The sequence below is a fragment of the Panthera tigris genome, chromosome C1 (genome assembly GCF_018350195.1).
Source record: "Panthera tigris isolate Pti1 chromosome C1, P.tigris_Pti1_mat1.1, whole genome shotgun sequence".
In the NCBI taxonomy this organism is placed as follows: domain Eukaryota; kingdom Metazoa; phylum Chordata; class Mammalia; order Carnivora; family Felidae; genus Panthera; species Panthera tigris.
The window spans coordinates 12,003,911-12,024,885 of NC_056667.1; the positions used below are offsets into that span (position 1 = coordinate 12,003,911).

The window sequence follows — 20,975 nt, forward strand, 5'->3', positions numbered from 1 at the left end:
GCTCAGAGCCTGGAGCCTGTTTCAGATTCTGTGTCTCCCTCTCTCTGACCCTCCCCCGTTCATGCTCTGTCTCTCTCTGTCTCAAAAATAAATAAACGTTAAAAAAAAAATTTTTTAAAAATTGCTTTTTCATGCTAACTCGGATGTAAATTAAAAAAAAATAAATAGGGGCTCCTGGGTGGCTCAGTCGGTTAAGCATCCGACTTCAGCTCGGGTCATGATCTCACGGTTTGTGGGTTCCAGCCCCGCGTCGGGCTCTGTGCTGACAGCTGGGAGCCTGGAGCCTGCTTCAGATTCTGTGTCTCCCTCTCTCTCTGTTCCCCCCCTGCTCTCACTCTCTCTCTCACTCTCTCAAAAATAAAGATTAAAATAATAAAAAAAAACAAAAACAAATTTCTACTCTGAAAAAAAAGAAAATTGCTTTTTCACACCCCACATCCTTTCTGCTCAGTTTGATTCAACATTTACTCGGTTCCTGTAAGGGGAGGCCAGGGATGGTCCCAGGACTCCCAGGAATGAGGTTGGCGGGGGGCTTCTGGAGGGCAGGAAGCAGTCTTTCTTTCCCACTCCTTTCTGCCCAGCACTCGGATGACCGAGTTACATCTCCAGAGTGGGGCTTGGCCAGGGTCCCACTGATGGGATGAGGTCAGAAGCACCCACCCTTCCCCCGGGGACAGTGCACGTGGTTCGGGCTGGGAGACGTGGGCTCAGAGCCTGGACCACAAACACGGCCCAGGATGCTGGGGGGGGGGGGGGTGGTGGATAGGAGGGAACTGCCCCAGTCAGATGCCTCCTCGGCGCTGGCACAGGAGCGTGGCAAGCGGGTACTGGAGTCAAGGCGATCTGGCCCCACCTCCGGCAACTTGTGTGACCTCTGAACCTTAGTCTCCTTATCTGCAAAAGGGGAATCAGATGCCGCAGTCGTAAGGATTAAAAGACGATGCGTACAAAATGCTTGTTGGAGGGGCGCCTGGGTGGCACAGTCGGTTAAGCCTCGGAGCTTCTGATTCTGGATCTCGGCTCGGGTCACGGTCTCACGGTTCCTGAGTTCCTGCATCGGGCTCCAGGTTGATGGTGCGGAGACCGCTTGGGATTCTGTCTCTCCCCGTCTCTGCCCCTTCCCCACTCATTATTATAAATAAATAAATTAAAAAAAGAGAGAAAAACAAAACCCCAGATGCTTAACGGAGGACCAGGCACTGCTCAACCTGAAAGCATTACTGTCCCACGAGGAGACGGAGGCCCGGAGAGGGGAGTCGTCCACCGTGACCTGAGGTGCTCAGAGCGGACACATGCCAGGGGCTCCCAGCCGGGAACCCGGTCAGCGGTACCACGTAGGAGACAGCCACGGCCGTGCCAGGAAAATATCATGACTTTATTTGTTCCACTGACAGAGGCTCTGGGGGCATTGGTAGCTGTCATGTGTACACGGGAGGTCTGAAGTTGGGGACGACGGCATTTCCCCGGCCGAGGGCAGGGAACGCTGGGCCGGGCAGACCCGGGGCAGGAGCAGGACATCTGCCAGCCTCCGGGCTGCACGAGCGGTGGCGGTGGCGTCTCCGGAGACGGGTCCCAGTCGGTGGCTCAGAGGCAGGGAGATCGGCGTCCGGTGTGCGGACGGGGCCGCGCTACCTCGCGGGCTCGGCGGGCGGTGGCCAAGGCTGCTCGGCCAGCTCCCGCTCCAGCTGCTTGAAACGCTTCTTCGAGACCTTTTTGGGTCGGAGCCGCCGCAGGCAGGCCGGGAGGCACTGGTCCAGCACGCTCTGCGGAGGACAGGGAGAGGGTGGGAGGGGCAGCTGCGGCCGAGCCCACCCTGAAAGCCCACCCCCCCAGCCCCAACCGAGGGTGCGCCCCACCTCCAGCATGAAGGCCCCCACGAAGTTGCAGGCCACCAGGCCCAGCAGCAGCAGCTTGAAGCAGGTGTCAGCGATGTTCCTCAGCCCCAGCGGACCTTGCAGGAGGCCAGGGACCAGGAGGAGGCCCACCAGGACGGAGCCCAGGAGCGCCAGGGCCATCAGGAAGGGCACTGGAGGGGGAGGGAGTCCGTCAGGCCGGTGGGCCCCTCCCCACTCCACCCACGCCAGCCCCGCCCCGCCCCGCCCCGCGGCCGCACCGTTGGTGTAGAGCGGCCGGCGGAAGGGCGCCCCCTTGGACACAGCGGCGGCCAGGATGAGGTACTGGAAGCTGGACAGCGAGAAGACCACCGTGTTCTCGTAGTTGGGCAGGTTGTCTGGCGCGGGCACGGTCTTGTTCAGGGGCACGAACCTGGGGGCGCGAAGCCCGGGGTCAGGGAACGAGCGTGGAGGAGGGGGCTGGGCTGGGATTGGGGGACGGACTCGCTACTCACCAGGGTTGGGCCACGGTCAGGAAGTAGCCCCCCAGCTGCACGCCGGCCACCAGGGCCACCTGCAGCAGGAGGCTGCTCAGCACGGGCGCACTGAGCAGGGCCCCCGGCGGCCGCGCCCGCCCCAGCGCCAGCGCCGGCCCCGTGCGGCTCATGAGCACTGCCACCGTGGTGGTGATGACCAGGTCGATGGCCAGGAACTGCAGGTCGCCCAGGTTGGTGTTGATCTGCCAGCAGGGGAGGGAGGGCAGAGGGGCAGGTAGCAGCGGGGGCACCAGACCTGCGCCCAACCAGTCCGATGGGAAGGGAATCGTTCCGCCCAAAACCTGATGGGGAGGCAGCGCCTTCCTGCCTCCGGGAAGCGCCTAGTCTGATGGAGAAGACACTGCACCGCCTTCGGGGAGCCCCTCTCCCGGTCTGAGGGAGAAGGCAGGGGGGCCTAAATCTGAGAGGGCAGGTTCCTCCTACCCACGGGGAGCTCCCTCCCAGGCTGAAGGGCGTGCTTCGGCTCTGCCCGTAGAGGACGCAGGTCCTGGTGGACACAGGGACAGAGGCTCGTACGAGATCTGCATTGCCCGGAAAGGTCACCTCCTTTCCATGGGGGTGAGCTGCGTGTGCTCAGAGCAGAGCGGGGAGATACCCCTCCGGGCAGGGTGTGACGGGTACAGCCAAGGTCTCGGCCAGGGCAAGCAGGGAAACAGGTGGATCCGTGGCGCAGCGACCCTGGCTCTCCGTCCCACGCCTGCCTCGGTCCCTGCCTGGGCTCTGCCTCAGTCTCCCTCGGGCATGGCAGCTCCCGGAGGGCAGGCGCGAAACGCCAGCACGCCAGGTCATTCTGTGGACCTACTGTGTGCCGGGTGCTGAGCTCGGCGTTGTGCGACCCAGGGCTCAGGAGTCGTCCAAGCCATACAGCCAGAACGCGGCAGGGCAGGATGGGAGACGGCACCGTCCATTCCAGAACCCGCTGGGCTCCCAGCCACGCTGCCGAGCGTCCTGGCCGTGGGCCTGCTCTGGGCGGCAAGATCACTACTCACCGTGTAGAGGATCAGGACGGAGATGAACTGGGTCAGGCTGTACAGAGCCATGTACTTGAAGACGCTGAACGACGTGTCGAGGGAACACCGGCCTTCCCTGGGTAGCAGGGTATGGGCATTAGGGGGCCCGGGCTGGGCCGACGGGCCCCGATGAGCCCTGGCCCACTGGCCCCTGCCCGCCTCACCTGATGACCATGGGCACACACTCGATGCTGGCCATGCTCGAGGTGAAGGGCGAGACCACAGAGGCCTCGGCCTGGGAGAGTGAGATGCCCACGTCGGCCGCCTTCAGGGCGCCGCAGTCATTGGCGCCGTCCCCACACATGCCCACGCAGTACCTGACGCAGAGGGGTGTGCAGGAATGGCCGGAGCCGGTGAGGAGCCTCCGTGTCTGTGAAGTGACCCCCCTCCCCTCCCATGGGCTTGCTGGCAGAAGGTGGGGTTGGCCGGGTCCCTGCTGCCTGCACGGCACCCGGCACACAGCAGGGGCTCAGCAAACAGGGGCAGTTACTGCTTCCGGCATCACGGACCCAGGAGAGCTGCTTGGGTTTTCCCGGAGGGTGAGGATCATCCTTAATGCCTGAGGTGTTCGTGCACCACCACGACCACCACGGACCAGCTGCCCCCTGCAGGTCCCACATGTACTCACTGAAGCTTCTGGAGCTCACAAACCAGCTCTGTCTTCTGCTCAGGAGCCATGCGGGCAAAGACAGTGCCCTGGACCAGGACCTGAGAGCACAGGGAGACAGGGGAGGCTGGGGCAGCTGTAGGGTGGGGGCGGGAGAGCCACGAGGAGGGAGGAGAACATGGGGTGGCGTAGAGCGACCAGGGGTGAGGCTTGGGGGCAGCCCTACCTTGGGCAGCAGCTTGGGGAAGTGCTTCATAAGGACACCAAAGGTGGACCCGCTGAGGGCCAGGTGGCTGCATCGGGGGTCTGGCTCCAAGGTGCAGCTTGCGGCCTGGCCGAGATCCTGGGGGCCCAGGAAGCTCCGCTCAGCTTCCCCTGCCCACCCCGGAGAGCTGGGGCCCGGGTCAGGTGACGCGGGGGCGGGGTCATCGGTGGGGGGTGCGGCTGGAACCCCGGCTCAGCCTCACCTTAGCCCCGTTCATAGCCGTGGAGGATTCTAGTGGCAGGAGCTCAAGGGAGGCAGGCCGGCCTCGCTCGGGGGGGGTGGCGTGGATGAGGACCAGACGCTCCTGGGGGCCCACCATGCCGCAACCCTGGGCCACGGTGACGGCCGTCTGCAGGTTGTCCCCTAGGAGCGTGGGGACGAGGTCAGGGCCCAGGTGCTATCTGGGGGGCCGTCCTCACCCTGACACTTACAGATGGGAAAACTGAGGCCAGACACAGGGTGTCTATCACGGCTGGCTGGGTGAGCTCGGGCAGGTACATCAACGTCTCTGAACCCCACTTTCCTCTTCTAGAAAACCAGGTATCGAAGGGCTTAGGGGAAACTGGGCACCCGGGTTTCAAGTTCCACATACACTACTCGGTGCTGCCGGACCTTGCTGGCGGGTGTGCGTGCGAGCGTGTGCGTGCGAGGGTGGGGAGGACCAGGACGAGGACGCAGACCTGTTGGGCTCCTCCGTGTTGCCCTGGCTAGAGTCTTTCCTTCCTTGCCCCATGAAATCGTCACCACTTTCGAGGCTGACATAACTTCCCCCATTTCCTACAGGTGGAGCTGGAACTTGGGACTTGGAGCCGGGCTGGAACCCAGGCTGATCAGCACCACCCCGGGACTCTCTGGAGGTCATTCTACCCCCCCGAGTTTCGCCTGCCTCATCCATCGAATGGAGGGACAGTTACCCCCTGGGAGGGACGTTGTGAAGATCCACGAAACGTCTGAAAAAGCCCCGGCCTGAAGCGGGGGTCCGAAAAGAAGGGACGCGGCGCGCCCTTCCCTCTGCCCGTGACGGGGTAGATTCTGCCCTCCTGACCCAGGCCCTGCTGCCCGGGGTACCTGTCACCATGACGGTGCGGATGCGGGTCCTCCGCAGAGCCCGGATGACCGGCGTGGTCTGCGGCTTCAGCAGGTTCCTCATGACGAGCAGCCCCAGGAGGCTCAGGTCCTGCTCCACGGTGTCCCTGGAGGGCGCCAGAGCTGGGTCAGAGGTCAGGCGGTGGCCAAGGCCCCTCTGCCAGCCACCGGGCAAGGACACCTTCCCAGGGCGCTGCCTACGCCTGGGCCTGGTGCGCAGTCCCCAAGGGGCGGGACAGGGGACGGTCCACCTGGTCAGTCGCTGAGCGGCCTCCAGGCTGGGCGCGATGGGCAGCGGCTTGCTGGCGAGGGCCACGACGCGGTAGCCGGCGGCCGTGTAGCTCTGCAGCATCTGGGCGAAGTCCGTGGGCACTGCCAGGGACAGGCAGGTGTCACCGGGCCGGGGGGGGCGGGGCCAGGGGCAGAGGCCGGGTGCCCACCCCATTCCCGTCAGTGGCCCGCCCCCTGCACCTGTCTCGGGGTCGCAGAGGCCTGCCACCAGCTCAGGGGCGCCCTTGACATAGGCCTCCGGCTGCGCGGCCCCCGGCCACGCCACCACCACGTCCATGCGCTGCAGGGCTGACGAGAACGGGAAGCGGCTGAGGACGCTGACGGGTGCCGGGGGCTCCTCCTGCAGAGTCGGAGGGGCGGCTGAAGGGCCGGCCTGTGGGGCCCACCCCGGCCGCCCCGCGCCCCGCAGGCACACCCGAGACTCACCATGCCCTGCAGCTGGGGCTCCTGAAGCGGGGGTTTCATCACCGCCAGGACCTGGGCCCCGAATGCCGAGTCTGCGGCCGGCCCCTCCTCCAGGACCTGCGAGGCGGGCAGAGAAGGTTGGCATCTGACGGGCTGGGCACCGGCTTGGCCCCGGGGCGGCCAATCCTTGGCCCACGGAGGGAGGCGGCGCGGGATTCAGATCAGATTGGAGGAAGACTTCCTCCATGGGAGACTGGATGGAACGGGAAGTCAAGAGCGCGGGCTTTGGAGTCGGATGGACCCAAGTTCAAACTCTGGCTTTGCCACTTACAAGCTGCAGGGTGACCTGGGACAAGTTATTCCAAATCTCCCTCAGCCCGATCCTTCCTCCCTGTGAGGCAGGTTTGAAGCTTCCTTCCTGGGCTACAGGAGGAGCACGAGACAAGGCCTGTGCAGCGGAGTGCTGGCACACAGTAGGTGCTCGTGTGTGGCCTTGGCCACATTGTTATTAATGACGGCGGCACACTGGACACCACCTGACGTCCTGGAACGGAGACCGGGCAGGGTCCGTTAGAGCCCAGCTGCCCAGAGGCAGGGGCTGCCCTGCTCCTCACCCAGCCAGTAGATTCCACCATCTTGAGGTCCATGGGGTCGCCCACCGGGGTGTCCTGGAGCCGGGTGAGGGCGTGGCAGGTGGCCAGCGCTCGGAGCAGGGGCCCCACGGGCAGGCGGCGGGGCTCCGGGACCAGAGGCAGGAACGCCTGCCCTTTTAGGGGCACCACACCCATCACATCCAAGCCGTCCTCCGTGAGGGTGCCCGTCTGCAGGGGGCAAGGGGCAGGCCAGTGGTGAGTCCTCGGGTTGAGCCGTGTGCGGCTGTGCTGGGCGCCCACGCCCCAGAGTCGCCCTCCCCAGCCCCCACTTCCTCTGTCTGGCACCACTGCCGCCGGGTCCCCACCCGAGGCCCCTTTGCTGCCCTATCACCCATCTGATGCGGTGCCAGGAAGGGGCCCTGCCACACGCAGCGCTCGGTGTACCTGCTGAATGGATGAGCGAGGCAGGCGCCAGCCTGCACGCCCCAGGCTGTGTTCCCGCGGCCCAGGGACAGCCGGGGAGCTCTGTGAACACGATCAGCTTAAAACCTCTGTGGCCCCCGGTGCCCTCAGAATAGTTAATGTCCAAACTCCTCCACGGGGCTCACCAGCCTCTGACGACCAGGGCGCCCCCCCATCTCACCCTGCCCCCTTCCCCCCTGCTCCTCTTGCCTCAGGCACGTGGTCTGCTCAGCTTCTCCGGCCCTGCCCCAGTGGCCCAGCCTCCCAGCGAAGACTTCCTCACTGCCATCTCCCTGAGGGAGTGACCTCAAGTAGCACCCGTCCCATTACTCCGTTCACTTCCTTCCCCAAGCCCATCACATCGTCTGCAGCTTTCTGTGCTTTCTGGTGGGGGGACATCGCCGTGGGGTCTCTGCTGGGTCTCAGCGCTGAGAGCAATACGGGGGAAAAGCCTGAATGATCTCGGACAGCTCATCCGCCAGGCCGTGAGCTTGACGCGGCTGGGACCTGGGTGGGGGTGGGGGGGTGGTATCTCTAAGGGTTTCCCCCCCCCCCAGGACAGGATCTGGCACCAAGCAGGCCCTTGGTCAGTGTTGCCGAATGAGACACGGGTGCGGAGGCCTGGCCGTGGCGCCCGGGCCCCCTGCCCTGCGGCCCCCACCTTGTCGAAACACACCAGCTGGAGCTTGCCCCCCAGGTTGATGCGCAGCGGGTGGATACAGAAGATACCCTGACTCCGGAGCCGGCTCTGGGCGTAAAGCGTGCACACGGTCATGGCGGCTGGCAGGGCGGGGGGCACCACGACCGTCACCAGGTCCAGAGCGCGGATCACGATCTCATTCAGAGGCACCTGGCAGGAGGCACCGTGAACGCCAAGGGCCAGGCCGGCCCCGGGTCCCCGCTGCCGGGCCCCACCCGGCCCCCCGAGACTCACCCGGTTGCGGTGAAGGACGAAGATGCTGTAGATAGTGCCGAGGAGAGCTGGGGAGACAGCAAGGGACTCAGCGGGATTTGGGACGGGATTTGGGACGGGATTTGGGATGTCCCACCAGCAGAGGGGAATGCAGGGGGACGCTCACCCAGGACAGAGAGGGCGGCCACAAACTTCATGCTGTGCTTGTAGAACTTGAAGCTGATGGGCCGGGGATGCAGGATGGAGCTCACCAGGCCCCCTTTGGCTGTGCAGAACCCTGGGGGGAGCCGGGGAGGCCGAGGGTCAGGACGGGTCCTCTCGGCCCCTCCCCTCCACCACCGCGCCTGGGGGCTGTGAGATGTGGTGCTCCCAGGATTAGGAATCATCCAGTTTGGGGTTCCTCGTGATGGCCCGGCGCTCACAGGGCTCAGTAAAACCGGAATGAATGGACAGTTATCTATAAAGTGGGTGGTTTCACTTAAAATTCAGATATGTGGCTTGTGCTGAAACACTCAGATCTGGTGACACCGGGTCCCATTCCCACACGACAAGAACCTGCCGGCGTCGTACGGGGCTGCTCCCTTCCGGAGGGGTGGGCTCCTCCTTGCTGGCCACATCCCTGCCCACATCAGCCAACCCCAACTTGGCAGTGGGACTTGTCTCAGGTCCCATGGTAGGACAGCAGCGGAGATGGCCCCCGCCCTGCCCGGTGTCACGAGCCCAGCATCCCTCCCTGCGTCCCGGACTCCCACCTGTTCGAGTCACCACTGCCAGGACGTGGGGTCCAACAAAGGCCCGGGCCTGCAGGACGAGGGTCCCACAGAAGAGCGTGTGCCGCCGGTGGGTCTCGGGGCAGTAGGGCACCGGTCCTTCCGGCAGGGCCGTCTTCAGCACTGGAACGCTCTCCCCTGGAAGGGACGCGGTACGAAGCTGGTGAGGGGGTTCCATGCCACTCCTTCCCACCGACCAGAGTGAAGCACCGAATTGTTTCCTAAAGCCCTAGGTCTCATTTAACTCTGGGAACCATGTGTGCAGAAACCACTGCCCCCATTTTACACAGAGGGACACTGAGGCTGAGAGAGGGCAAAAGACCTAAAAGACACAGTCAGGCAACCCTGCAAGGCCGTGTGCCAGCCAGGTACCGGGACCCCTCCCGCGGGGAACATGGGAAAGCGGGTGTGCACTCGTGTCCACATAGTTGGGGGGCAGGGGGTGGGGAGGATGTTCTCATTCTGTTGGAATTATTTTATAACAAGCTGTACTCCTTTTATAACTCAAGCCAATAAACCACAGGGTGGGGCGTGGGGACTAAACCTCTACAAAGCCCCGAGCATGCTGTCTGGCAGAGTAGTAATCTTTTTTTTTTTTTAATGTTCATTTATTTTTGAGAGAGCGCAAGCAGGGGAAGGGCAGAGAGAGAGAGAGAGAGAGAGAGAGAGAGAGAGACACAGAATCCGAAGCAGGCTCCAGGCTCTGAGCCGGCAGCACAGAGCCCCACGTGGGACTCGAACCCACCGACATGTGAGATCATGACCTGAGCTGAAGTCAGAGGCTCAACCGACTGAGCCACCCAGGCGTGCCCCGAGGGTCAATCTCTTACTGAGTGCCTGAGCATGTAGGATTAGCAAATGCCGACCCGACCCCCGGGTTGTGACTTGAGCACAAAAGAAAAACCTCAATGTCCCCGATGCGAGCAGAGGGGCCTGCTGGCAGGGGAGGAAGACCCGGAGGGCTGACCTGTCAGAGAGCTCTCGTTGACCATGCACTCCCCAGCCACCAGGGCAGCGTCGCAGGGCACCAGGCCGCCTTCCTGGGGCAGCACCAGGCAGTCTCCAGGCACCAGCTCGCTGGAGTCCACCCACTCCTCCTCTGCGGGTGCGGGCAAGCGGAGGGGGCCTCAGCACGGCCCAGGGCGCCCCCCCCCGCCCTGCCCCCTCCCTTCCCCAGCGCTCACCTCCCCCGGGCCGGCACACGCACACCCGTGTGGACAGCTGCACCATGTCCCTCAGAGTCTGGCTTTGCTGCGGGCGGGGGGACACGCGGGGAGTGGGTAGGCAGTGGCCCCCTTGGGGACCCGCCTGCCCCGCCCCGGCCCCCTCACACCACTCACCTTCCTGGTCTTGTAGAGCGACAGACAGATGGAGGCGGTGGAGATGAGCAGTATGCAAAGGGCATATGAGTAGTAGCGGTCCGCCAGCCACAGCCCGATGCTGAAGGCCTGGAACCCATAGTAGGGGTTCAGTGCCTGGGGGAGGGGCGGGGAGGCAGCATCAGGGCCCGTGACCCCGGGCCAGCGCAGCCCCGGGCCGGGCCGTTTCCCTGCTCAGCCCCATCCGGACAGCTCTCGAGCCCCCGGCTTCTCTGCTCTAGGGAGGACGCGGGCATTTCCATGCCAGGCCCCCGCTAAGCGCCGCGTCTGAGTACCATCCGATGGTGATGACAATTCCACGGGGTGGATGCTACCCTCACTCCATTTTGCAGACAAGGAAACTGAGGCACAGTAGGGTCAAGTCACTTGCTCCAAACCACACAGCTCCCGAGTGGCTGCCTGGGGTTTACATCGGGCCAGACTCCTGAAGTCTGTTCCCCTTCAGGGGCGTCTGCCTCTGGCTCAGAGGGCTCAGATCCCTCAGAGGGATCCCTTCGTCCCCTATGCCGTGTCACCCCTCTGAAGCCTGGGTTCTTTGCATATGAACCGAGTGTCCCTACTCCACGGCTGCCAGACGGTTAAAGCGGCTTAAGCACAGAGAGTCACGGCTCTCACCCGCAGGAGAAGCCCAGCCCCTGTGGCTTTGCCTCCGGGCCTCTCTTCCCAGCCTCAGCCTGGATCAGAGCCTCCAAGTCCTGGCCCTGAGCTGATGGGGCTGGGTCTGAGATGACTCTCCCCTGTGGAGAAGGGGACGGCTGCTCTGGTCTGCCACTGGAAAGTGGCCCAGAGAGGCCAAACCCCCGGCCAGGGTCACATAGCCCATCCAGGCCAGAGCTGGGGCGAGGCCCAGGGACAGCCCTACCTCGTCCACCAGCAGCTGGGGATAGGACTTGACCGGCACGCTGATCACGTTGGGGCCATAGATGGTCTTCCTGCAAGAGAGGTGACGAGGCCAAAAGATGGAGGGGGGGAGCGGCGGCCGGATCCTCCAAGGGCAACAGAGGTCCTCATCTCACAGCCAGGGAAACCGAGACCCAGACAAGGCCACACTCAGGGGAGCAAGACAGGGGTCCCCAGAGTGCAGGGAACCTCTGGTCCAGGGCAGCACCCACCTCACGGCTTGCTCCTGGAGGCTGAGGCCAGAGCAGGAGCGGCGGACGTCGTCACAGGTGCGGCCGTGGTCCAGCAGGCTGCGGGGGGGTGGGGGGGTTACTCAGATAGGTGATGGGACCCGGGTGCCCTGCAGGCCAGGGACTTGGGGCTCCAGGTCCCTTCGGGCCCACTGAGCTCCTAGGAGGAGGCAGGTTCCTCACAAACTCTGGGCTTAACTTTCTCCTTCCATCCCTCTGACTGGCCCCAAACTACCTCGCCGAGGAAGAACAATGAGAGATGATTGATAACATTTAATACCGACAAGAACCACTCTTATTTAGTGACAGGAGTATCATTTACAATGATGACGCCTTCGTCAAGCGACTCAACCTCTCTGTGACTCAGTTTCCTCCCCTGCGGAATGGGGATGGTGACAGCACCCGCCTCACAGGGCTACAGGTGGAATAAAATAGAAGCCACACAAAGCGCGTGGCTAGTCCCTGGCACCTACGTCGTGACGAACACGTCAGCCATTTGTGCTATTCTCCTCCTGTGGCAGGGGCTGGCCCCGTCCCCCCATCCGCGGGGTGCCCACCTCTGCAGACGCAGCTGGCACTGCAAACACCTGTCTTCGCTGGCGGGTTGTTCCTGGCTGCAGGAGGGTGCTCCACCGCGAGCCGGGGAGCACCAAGGAATTCACGTCCGTGGCCAGGAGCCAGCCGCCAACACGGGTGGGGCAGGGGTGGGGGATGATGGGAAGTACCCCCAGCCTCCTCGCTCCTCGGGTGAGGGCACCCCGGGCTCCGCACTGGCTCGAGAAGATCCCCAAGGGGACCAAGCTCCCTATGATACCTCCTGCTCCCCCCACACCCCCCAGTGTTCCCCGGGATCACCTTCCACACAAGCTCCCTGCACTTGAAGATGTGTTGTGAGCTCCCATTTCTCAAGTAGGTGGCAGAGCAGGGATGAGACCCCAAATGGAGGGTCCCAGTCCAGAGCCTCAGCTCTGATTTGGTGTCACCCCCTTGGCCCGAGGCTGAGCCAGACTTTACACGAAGCTTACAGATTTCCCCCTCAAGATAACCCTAGGAGGCATGGATTCTCTTCATGTCCCGGTTACAGGGACTCTGAGGCCTGGAGAGGCTCAGGGGCTCGCTCACGCCGCAGGGGACCAAAGCACAGAGCTGCGGGGAGCCCGCCGGGCCACCTCATGCCACCCCTCCTGCCCAGCCCAGCATCGGCGTGTGCGTGCCGGCCCTGACCCCTACCTGACTTGGCAGAAGGCCTGTTGGCTCTCGATCCAGACGTAGCGCTGGCCCCGGAAGAGGTAGTATCGCAGCTTCCGCTGCTGCATAGGAGAGAGAAGAGGCTGGAAAGCAGCCCCAAGAGGAGCTGGGGGGTGGGGAGGGCAGGGGTAGAGAGGCCAGAGTCACAGGAAAGAGGGAGGGAGGCCTGGATGTGTTAAGGTGCTCAGCCGGCATCCGGGACATTTGGGACAATGGAACCGGAGGTGCCTGGGGAGGGTGGAGTCCAATCCATCGCCGTATAGAGCGTGAAAGTGAGGCCCAGGGACGGGTAAGGACTTGTGCGGACCCAGCTGTCCACTCACTGCCTCTTCGTTCCTGCAGAACTGGGTGGTGTCCTTCCATGCACCCTCTGGTACTGCCCCAACAGCCGCCTGGCTCCGGCCGTCCTCCGCCTGGACCTGGGCAGGCAGCTCCAGGCTGGGAGGGGTGTGGGGGTTACTGCGGCACTCTGGAACGTTCCAGCACCACCCCATCCCCATGGAGCCATGGTCCCTCCCTGGGGTGCACGGCACCAGGGTCAGAGCCTTTGTGGGAGGAGGCCGGTGGGGAGCAGGGGCTTCTGGGAAGGGTGATGGGCTGCCTCACCTGCTCTCACTGATGGCCTCAGTCTGCACCTGCACAGTATACAGCTGCCACGAATTATCCTGGAACACAGAGGCGTGGACTTGGTCCCAGAGGAGACTCCTCCCTTCCCAGGCCCCACCCTGCCCACCCTGTGGCCCCTGCTGGAGAAGGCAGGGATCAAGGACGTAGATGATCCTCCTCTCAGGAGCCACCTAACCTGTCCCTTCTACCCACTGCTCAGATGGGAAAGCTGAGGTCCAGAAAGGACAACCTGTGTCAGGTCCCACAGAGATTCCGGGGCCGGATCGGGCTGAGAACCCGAGCACGATCCATCGCCTTCCTCCCCCTGCATCGGGCCCTCTCCAGCGCCAGACCCACCCCACCCTCTCCTCTGCCCCTGCCGGCCGGGACTCACCTCTTTGTCTCTTATTTCGATGACGAGTGTTTCGGCGCGGGCCAGGTTGCAGGGCCGGAGCCGCAGCCGCACCCGCCACACCGGCTTCCAGCGGAACAGCAGCAAAGGGACCCCTGCCATCATCCAGACCACGATGTGATAGCCTATGACCCTCCATGGACTGCCACAGTAACCGCTGAGCCTCTGCGGAGACGCCGACAGAGAAGGCCGAGGTGGGGGCGGGGCGGGCTAGAGGAGGAGCCGGGGGGTCTGGGGGGCCCACCCGCCCACACCCGCCCACACCCGCCCACGTACCACGGATGAAACTGAGGAGCTGAGGGGATCTACAGATGTCTCTATCGTCAGGGTCCCATAACCGGCGGGCGTGCTGCCCACGAGAGGGCTGCTGTCTGTGGGCACAAAGGAGAGAGGTCACGGCCGGGGGGGCGGGGCTCCTCCTGCTCCTGTTTCTTTAAACATAACAAGCATTGTCATTTTGTGGCCCCTACAGAAGCCGCGGCTGTTTCCATGCAGCCGCTGTGGTCAAAAAGGAGCCGGCGTGGCTGTTCTCCCTGACGGTCACGGTTCTGTTTGCCATAACTGACCTGCAACATTTTGGGAAAAGACAGTCCCCGCTGTCCCTGCCAACTCTTGGGTACAGAGTCCTTTGCTAAAACTGGCATGTTTCCAGAAGTCAGGAGAAACGTTCCATGGGTGGGGTCTCGCATATAGTTACCAGAAGGAGGCTCTCGAGAACTCGCCTGCTGAGACCAAGGACCCGTCCGGAGGGGCAGATGGGAGCGGGCTGGACACGTACTGGAAAAGACCTGTGTGGTGCTTTGGGTCCTTGCCCTGAAAAGCTTAAGGTGTCAGTACCAGCACCAAAGGCAGTCAAACCTTGATGCTGAGGAGCACAAGAAGGGGGCCATAAGCTTATTCAAGACAACTGTAGTCACAGCTGTGCGAGACAAAGGTTCTGGCATGAGTGAAGTGGCGCTTTCCGTGAGTGGGGATCCTGGGGTCAGGACCGCGACGGAACACAACCCCCTCAGGATCTGGCTGCCCCCAGGTTTCCTGGCAGCGTCTGATTCTGCAGACGCTAGCTTGTTGCTGATGCTGTGTTCAGAGTGAGGTCTGCTGGGGCGCCTGGGCGGCTCGGTCGGTTAAGCCTCCGACTTCGGCTCAGCTTATGACATCACGGTTCGTGGGTTCGAGCCCCGCGTCGGGCTCGGTGCTGACAGCTCGGAGCCTGGAGCCTGCTTCCGGTTCTGTGTCTCCCTCTCTCTCTGCCCCTCTCCCGCTTACTCTCAAAAATAAACATTAAAAAAATAATAATAATAAAGTGAGGTCTGCTGCTCACAAAGCTGTGTCTGTGATTAAGCTCCCCTCATTCCCCTAGTGTTTCTCTCCCAACTGTGAACCCATAATCACCCGGCCTGACCAATAAAAGACTGAAGTAAAAAGCATCGCTGTTTTATAAACTGGTCTGACGGATCTAATAGCAGTGATCTGGCTGTTCTACTGGTTCTCACTCACCATGTCGAGCTCCTTTGTGCGTCTGGCTCTCTCTGGCTGGGTGTCGGCTCACAATGGGGTGGGGGACAGGCCCTGGGGGGAGGCACCCTGAGCTCACACCGCCCTCACACATCTAGCTGGTAGCTTCCTGGGAGCTATGTGCCCCTCTTTTCCGTCTGGTCCCCACCCTGAGGGCAGGGATCAGGGCTGCTCCTCCTTGGTCAACTCCCGTGCCCGGCAGAGTCCTGGCAGCGAGGAGATGCTGAGAAGCCAAGACGTCAGGCCCGCCTCTGATGGCAGCCAGGAAAGGGGCCTCCACTGCAAAGGGGAACTGGGGAGGGGTGAGGGGAGGGAGGAGCCCAGCCAGTGGGGGGGTGGGGTGGGCAGAGAGGAGGGTTCAGCTGCAAAGAGAAGATGCTGTGTCCCAGCTGAGCAGTTACCAGGGTTCCTCACTTAACCTCTGCAAAGGGAGGGCTATCACCCCCATTTTACAGATGGGAGAACTGAGGCTCAGAGAACAGCACTAGGTGGCTCTATTGCAGAAATTCTGTTTACTTCTGTATCCCCAGCTGTAGAGCTGTGGTCCTGGCAGGGCGGGCAGGCAGTGAATGTTCCAGGGCTACAGACGGGGTGGGCTCACGGCTCCCGCTGTCAGGCAGCCTTTGTGGGGTTCAGACATGCAGGTGCCTGGGCCCCTCCCCAGACCTGCCAGAGCAATGGCAGGAGCCTCTGGAAAAGCTCGCTTAGAGGGATGGGAGGGCCAGGCAGGTGGGGGCGGGCTGCAGGTTTCCCAAGCTCCCGTCCTTTCCCCTCCCCAGAGGAGCCCTGCACAGCCCTGGCCTAGAAGTTTCCACCAACGAGCCCAGAGTGTCCCAGGCCGCTGCCACTGTCATAAACATCCCCAGCCCCTCAGCTGCTCTCTCCCCAAACACTTGGGCTTCTGAAGCTTTCCAAACAGCCAACGCTTCCGAAGGCCCATTGTACACGGTTGACACGATAACCCTGCCATGGGAGCTCAATTATTAGCCCCTTTCTATAGAAGAAAAGGAGGCTCAGAGAGGTTAAGTCACTTGGCCAAATCACACAGCAAGTACACGGTAGCGTCGGGATGCAAGTCCAGGCAGGCTGACTCCAGGGTTTTCTCCCTCTGCTGGACCACCGGAGGACACCCTGAGGATTGGGGCCACGGGTCCCCATCAGGCCACGCAGATCTCCTACCCCAGCCCCCATATCGCCACGTAACGACGGGGATAATAATTACTATGGTAATGACTATAAAAAGCAGCCAACAGTCAATAAGCACTTCCTGGGAGACAAGACCCACTGGGAGCATCCCTATGAATTCGCTCCTTTACCCTCCAGCAACGCGAGGAGGCCGACTCATTTTTCTCATTGTACAAATGAGGGAACTGAGGCTCGGAGGGACAGAGAGCCCCAGGTAAATGATGGAGCCAGGAAGCTGGAGCCAGATCCTGTGTTTTGGGGGCCCATGTGGGCACTTTCAGAGACCAGGGCTCATGGCCTGCACCTCCCTAGGCCTCTCCGAACCTGATGAGTCAACAACCAATTAAGCCCCACAAGCCCCACCTCCAGCCAGTCCCTCCCCTGCCCTGTCCACTTGGCTGACTCAGAACACAAATGGAGTGTCAGCTCAGGGACAGGGACACACACACACACACACACACACACACACACACACACACACACAGCCTGGGTGTCTGGCCGGCAACAGTCTCAAAGCCGGAAGGGCAGGAGGCCAGGTCAGCCTTCTTCCCTGGGGTTCACACAGGTCCCAGACCGGGTCTCCTGAGATGGTCCCTTTCACTCTCTGGTCCCAGCCCAGTCCAGCTTGTGAGTGAGGCTTAGCAGAGCATCACTTCCTTCCCTTCCCGACAGCAGCCTGCAGACGACACACAGCAGAGGGCCCTCTGCTATCTGGTGTGGCCTGGGGGTGGTGATCACTAGGGTTCCGGGCCTGGAGGGGGGGGGGGCAGAGAAGCAGGCATTTGGGGCAAGTGACACAGCCTGGCAAGCTGGGTTCGCAGGTCCTTGGCCACCCAAAAAGCCATAGTCTTCTCTCGCCCCACTTCAAAAGGGGACAGTCCCAGTTGCTACCAGAACCCCAGCCATCTCTTCTGCCAGACAACTGCTCCCCGAGTGGGGCAGGGTGGGGAGTTTCTCCTTTAAGGTTGATCTCGGCTGGTCCGAGGTGTAAGGGAAACAGAGAGCATCTTGGAGTGATAAGAGGTTGACACAGGCCGGGCATCGTTCCGTGGGCTTTATACACATTAACTCACTCAATTCCTCACCACAACTCTATGAAGAGGGGACTCCTTTTATCCCTATTTTACAGATTAGGAAACTGAGGCCGGGAGGGGTGAAGTAAGTTGCCCAGACGCCACAGAGCCGGTGAGTGGCGGGATCCGATCTAGGCGGTCTCGCGCAGGGGTCCGTGTTTTTTTTTTTTTTTTTTTTTTTTAATTTTTAAGCTTATTCATTTATTTTGAGAGAGACAGAGACAGTGTGAGTAGGAGAAGGGCAGAGAGAGGGAGAAAATCCCAAGCAGGCTCCGCACTGTCACCACAGAGCCCGATGCGGGGCTCAAACGCGTGGAACCGATGCATTTGAACTGATCGTGACCCGAGCCAAAACCAAAGAGTCGGACGCTCACCGGCCTGAGCCACCCAGGCGCCCCTAGGGTCCACGCCCTTAACCACTGCCCTACCGTCCTCACAGCTGTCTTCGTCCGAGCCCCTGGCTCCCTTACAGGCAAGCTGTGTTTTGTGAGGCAAGTACCTTAACCTCATCACCCCGTCTGAAACCCACAGCGTCCCCTGCTCCCCGGTCCACACTCAACAGCCTCTCCGGGCTAACTGCTCGGCTGGGGATGGGGAAGAAGCCTGCGGCACGCCGGGCCACCCAGAGCGGGTCGCTTCCCTGATCTGCTTTCATCCTGCCGTTTACCCCACTTAACAGGTGCGAAGGCTGAGTCCTGGGGAGGCAGTTTGCCCACCGACTTGTCGCAGCTGGAAAGGATCTGTCTCGCTCCCCCGTCCTCTCTGTCCGCCTCAGCCACACCCACTGGCAGCCATCACAGCATCAGGCCTGCACGGGCGTCCCCCTCCGGCTCCCAGTGCCTGGCACGAGGCTGGGACTCTGGAACCGTTTACTGAATGAACGAACGGCCGAGGCACGCCTGCACGTCTCGCTGACATGACAGCACCAGCCCCTGCCTCTGGGCCAGTCAGCTGCCAGGTGCAGAAGTACGGGCCTCGTCTTGAAGGGCCCTGCCAGAGATCACCCTGTGGCACCCTTGTTTGCTCGCTCCCCCCAGGCCCCAAGCACCGTTCCCTCTGGGAAGTTCTTCCTGGTGCCATCACACACCCCTCCTTTCAGGACGGGATGCTCTCCCAGTCAACCTCGGGAGGAAGGAAGGAAAGAAAGAGGGGCTTGAAGGAGGAAGTCAGATCTATGGAGAAGTCTAGCCTAGAAAACTCTGGTCTTCCAGCAAGATCAAGCCTAGGGCACTCTTTCCCTCCAGCAGGACACTTGTCAAGACACTGGCAAGTGCCTGTTGATCTCCTGTCACATCTCAGCTCCCCAGGAATGGCACAGGAGGATCAGGGCAGTATCTGATCTCTTTCAGTATCGCCAGCTCAGGCTGGCCCAGAGCGGTCTGTGCGGTGTGGGATGAGAATACTTTTCAGGATGATTCGGTTGCTCTTCTGAATAACAGTGACTGAGGGGCAATTATCATCTCATTTTACAGTAGGGAAAACTGCGGAACAAAGCTTCAAGATACCTCGCCCAGAGACCTACAGCTCGAAAGGGCAGAAGCTGGAAATGAGTGGTTCTGCAGGAACACATTCCTCTTAGCTCATCCTCGCAGCCGCACCGTGAAAGCAATGGATTTGGATCCCATTTAAAATGAGGCACAGAGAGGTTGATTAATATGTCCACAGTCACACAGATATGGGTGGTCAAGACTAGACTTGAAGCCAGCTTGACTCTGCAGCCCTGGGGCAATGCCACCAGCACTCCAGAGTGAAGGGGCTGCAAAGCCATCTGAGAACCTCTCGTTTCCTGCGGAAGCCCCAGCTTCCTGCTGGTGACCTGGCAGTGGCCCAGGGCAGCAGCACTGCCTCCTCCTGCACTGTGCTTCCCCCGTGGCCAGAAGCTCCTCTCCTCTGCCAGGCTAGGGGGGGAGAGGAACAGCCTGCTAGTAGTAATCCGATCTTCGGGTCTGGTGTTCGGAGGGTATCTTTCCTCAGCTTTCCCCCTTCCTCACCCCCGGTGCACTCCCAGCTTCCGGTGGGGTGGCAGCGGTGGTTGGGGAGAGAGGTGGGAGGTGGGGAGAGAGGTGGGAGGTGGGGAGAGAGGTGGGAGGTGGGGAGAGAGGTGGGAGGTGGGGAGGGAGAGCCCAGAACTGAGCCTTCTGCGGCTGTACAGGATGCTCGACCTTTGGTGGGCCCTCTGCCGAGGCCTGAGTGACTGACATGGAGATGAGACCTTCCCCCTCCCGGAGAAGAGCGGCTCCTTCTCAGAAGGTGGGATTTAATTTATACTCAGAAAAGGGTGGGCTTGGGACACGTGGTCTGGGAAGGGTAACAGGCAGGGTGTGGTCCTCGGACCCCGGGTGTTGACAGGCTTCCTCTGGAGGCCTGAGGCAGGAGTGGCATTTTGTGTCCAGGGCACTCTGACCCAGGGACTCGGGAGCCTGGCGTCTCCAACCCCATTCATTCATTCATTCTTCATTCATCCAAGAGGAGTAAGCACCCAGAGGCCCCGGATGCGGCGGCGTCCACGCATCTTCCCCATTCATGCGGCCTATTCCCCCGCCCTGGACATCCGTCACTGCGGGAGGGAGTCCAGTGGGAGTGGGGCATCTCCCCGCGCCCCTTCCCCGCGGGCCGCCAATCACCCTCGTGCACAGCGCCCAGGGCTGCTGGAAAGCAGGGAGGCGACGGTTCCGCGCGGCGCCATCCCCGGGCTCCTGGCCTCTCTGGGAAGGGTCCCCGCGCCGACTCCCCCAGGAGGGGGCCGGGATGGGCGCGGGCATGCCTCCGGAGGTCGTTCCCCTGGCCTGCGAGCCTGCGGTGGGGGTGTCGCGCCACGGCAGGCGCGACGACAGGAGGCCCAGGAGGCCCGGGGACCGCGCCCTGTTCGGGGAGGCCCCAGCCGCGGACTCACCTGCGCTCATGCCGGCTCCTCGCGCTCATCGCCGGCCCCGGCGCTGCGGCCCGTGGCCCGGGCCCGGGCGTCGCGATGCCCCGCGGCGGGGGCGCGAGGCAGGAGGCGGGAGGCGGCGGGGGGTGGGGTGCGGGGCAGAAGTCCGGTGGCGCGAGGTGGTCCGAGGCACCTGCACGGGAGCCGGCTGCCGGCGCGGCTGGGACGGTGCCGCAGTCGGGGTGTGAGCGCAGCCAAGCCCCGCCCGGCCCACTGCGGCCCCACGTCCGCCCCGCGCGCGGGCTGCCGGGACTTGTAGTCCGAGCCGCCTCCGCCGCCCGCGTAGAGGCGGATCCACCGCCCGAGGTACACAGACCCAGAGGAGGGCGGGGGGGCTCCGACAGGGACTGTCAGGAACTCCGACGGCCAGTCCTCAGACACGTGAACACACGGACACACACTCAGAGACGGTAACCTTCAGACACACAAACACCAGTGCACAACACCCCTCCCACGCCACCCAGATTCACACACAGAGGTGTGACATTTAGAGAGAGGACAGCAGCCCTCAGGCGCACCCACACAGATGCACCCACAGAGGCAGGGGTCTGTTTCAGGGAAACAGGACAGCTCTGGCCCAACAACACACAGGTACACAACAACCTCAGATACACGCATACAGAGTCACGCACGGAGGTGACACGTAGAGACAACACACACATATGCAACGGTGATGTGATGCTCAGAAACACAGCTATGACAACCCC

At 62.3% G+C, this 20,975-nt stretch overlaps 1 protein-coding gene and 1 non-coding gene across 7 annotated transcripts; one reads left to right on the forward strand and one right to left on the reverse strand.

The window, feature by feature from the left end:
- Positions 1-1,354: 1,354 nt before the first annotated feature.
- ATP13A2 (ATPase cation transporting 13A2) lies at positions 1,355-20,435 on the reverse strand. 6 transcript variants are annotated; one of them, XM_042996349.1, is made up of 30 exons: positions 20,233-20,435; positions 13,843-13,937; positions 13,549-13,731; positions 13,155-13,213; positions 12,872-12,986; positions 12,531-12,610; positions 11,283-11,360; positions 11,033-11,102; positions 10,132-10,239; positions 9,976-10,042; positions 9,759-9,890; positions 8,774-8,929; positions 8,188-8,298; positions 8,043-8,089; positions 7,770-7,958; positions 7,091-7,171; positions 6,668-6,874; positions 6,075-6,170; positions 5,829-5,988; positions 5,609-5,729; positions 5,340-5,464; positions 4,474-4,634; positions 4,233-4,349; positions 4,028-4,107; positions 3,564-3,716; positions 3,379-3,475; positions 2,348-2,571; positions 2,114-2,265; positions 1,857-2,026; positions 1,355-1,763 (listed from the first exon to the last, which is right to left on the reverse strand). In XM_042996349.1, the coding sequence occupies exons 1-30, from the start codon at positions 20,240-20,242 to the stop codon at positions 1,629-1,631; spliced, it is 3,579 nt and encodes a 1,192-aa protein (XP_042852283.1). In that variant the 5' UTR covers positions 20,243-20,435; the 3' UTR covers positions 1,355-1,628. The 6 variants fall into 6 exon arrangements, with proteins under 6 accessions (XP_042852283.1, XP_042852282.1, XP_042852286.1 ...); XM_042996348.1 differs by having other exon boundaries at positions 10,132-10,266; XM_042996352.1 differs by lacking the exon at positions 4,233-4,349 and having other exon boundaries at positions 10,132-10,266.
- Positions 14,025-14,158, forward strand: LOC122241743. The gene has a single exon (XR_006221966.1). It is a non-coding gene; the product is annotated as a small nucleolar RNA SNORA16B/SNORA16A family (small nucleolar RNA).
- Positions 20,436-20,975: the final 540 nt, after the last annotated feature.

Excerpts from the sequence above, each read along its gene's own strand:
- ATP13A2 (XM_042996348.1), bottom strand. Across the intron at positions 6,875-7,090 it reads CTCGCTCATCCATTCAGCAG|ACGGGCACCCTCACGGAGGA; the intron begins GTACACCGAGCG and ends TGCCCCCTGCAG. Across the intron at positions 1,764-1,856 it reads TGGGGGCCTTCATGCTGGAG|AGCGTGCTGGACCAGTGCCT; the intron begins GTGGGGCGCACC and ends TGTCCTCCGCAG.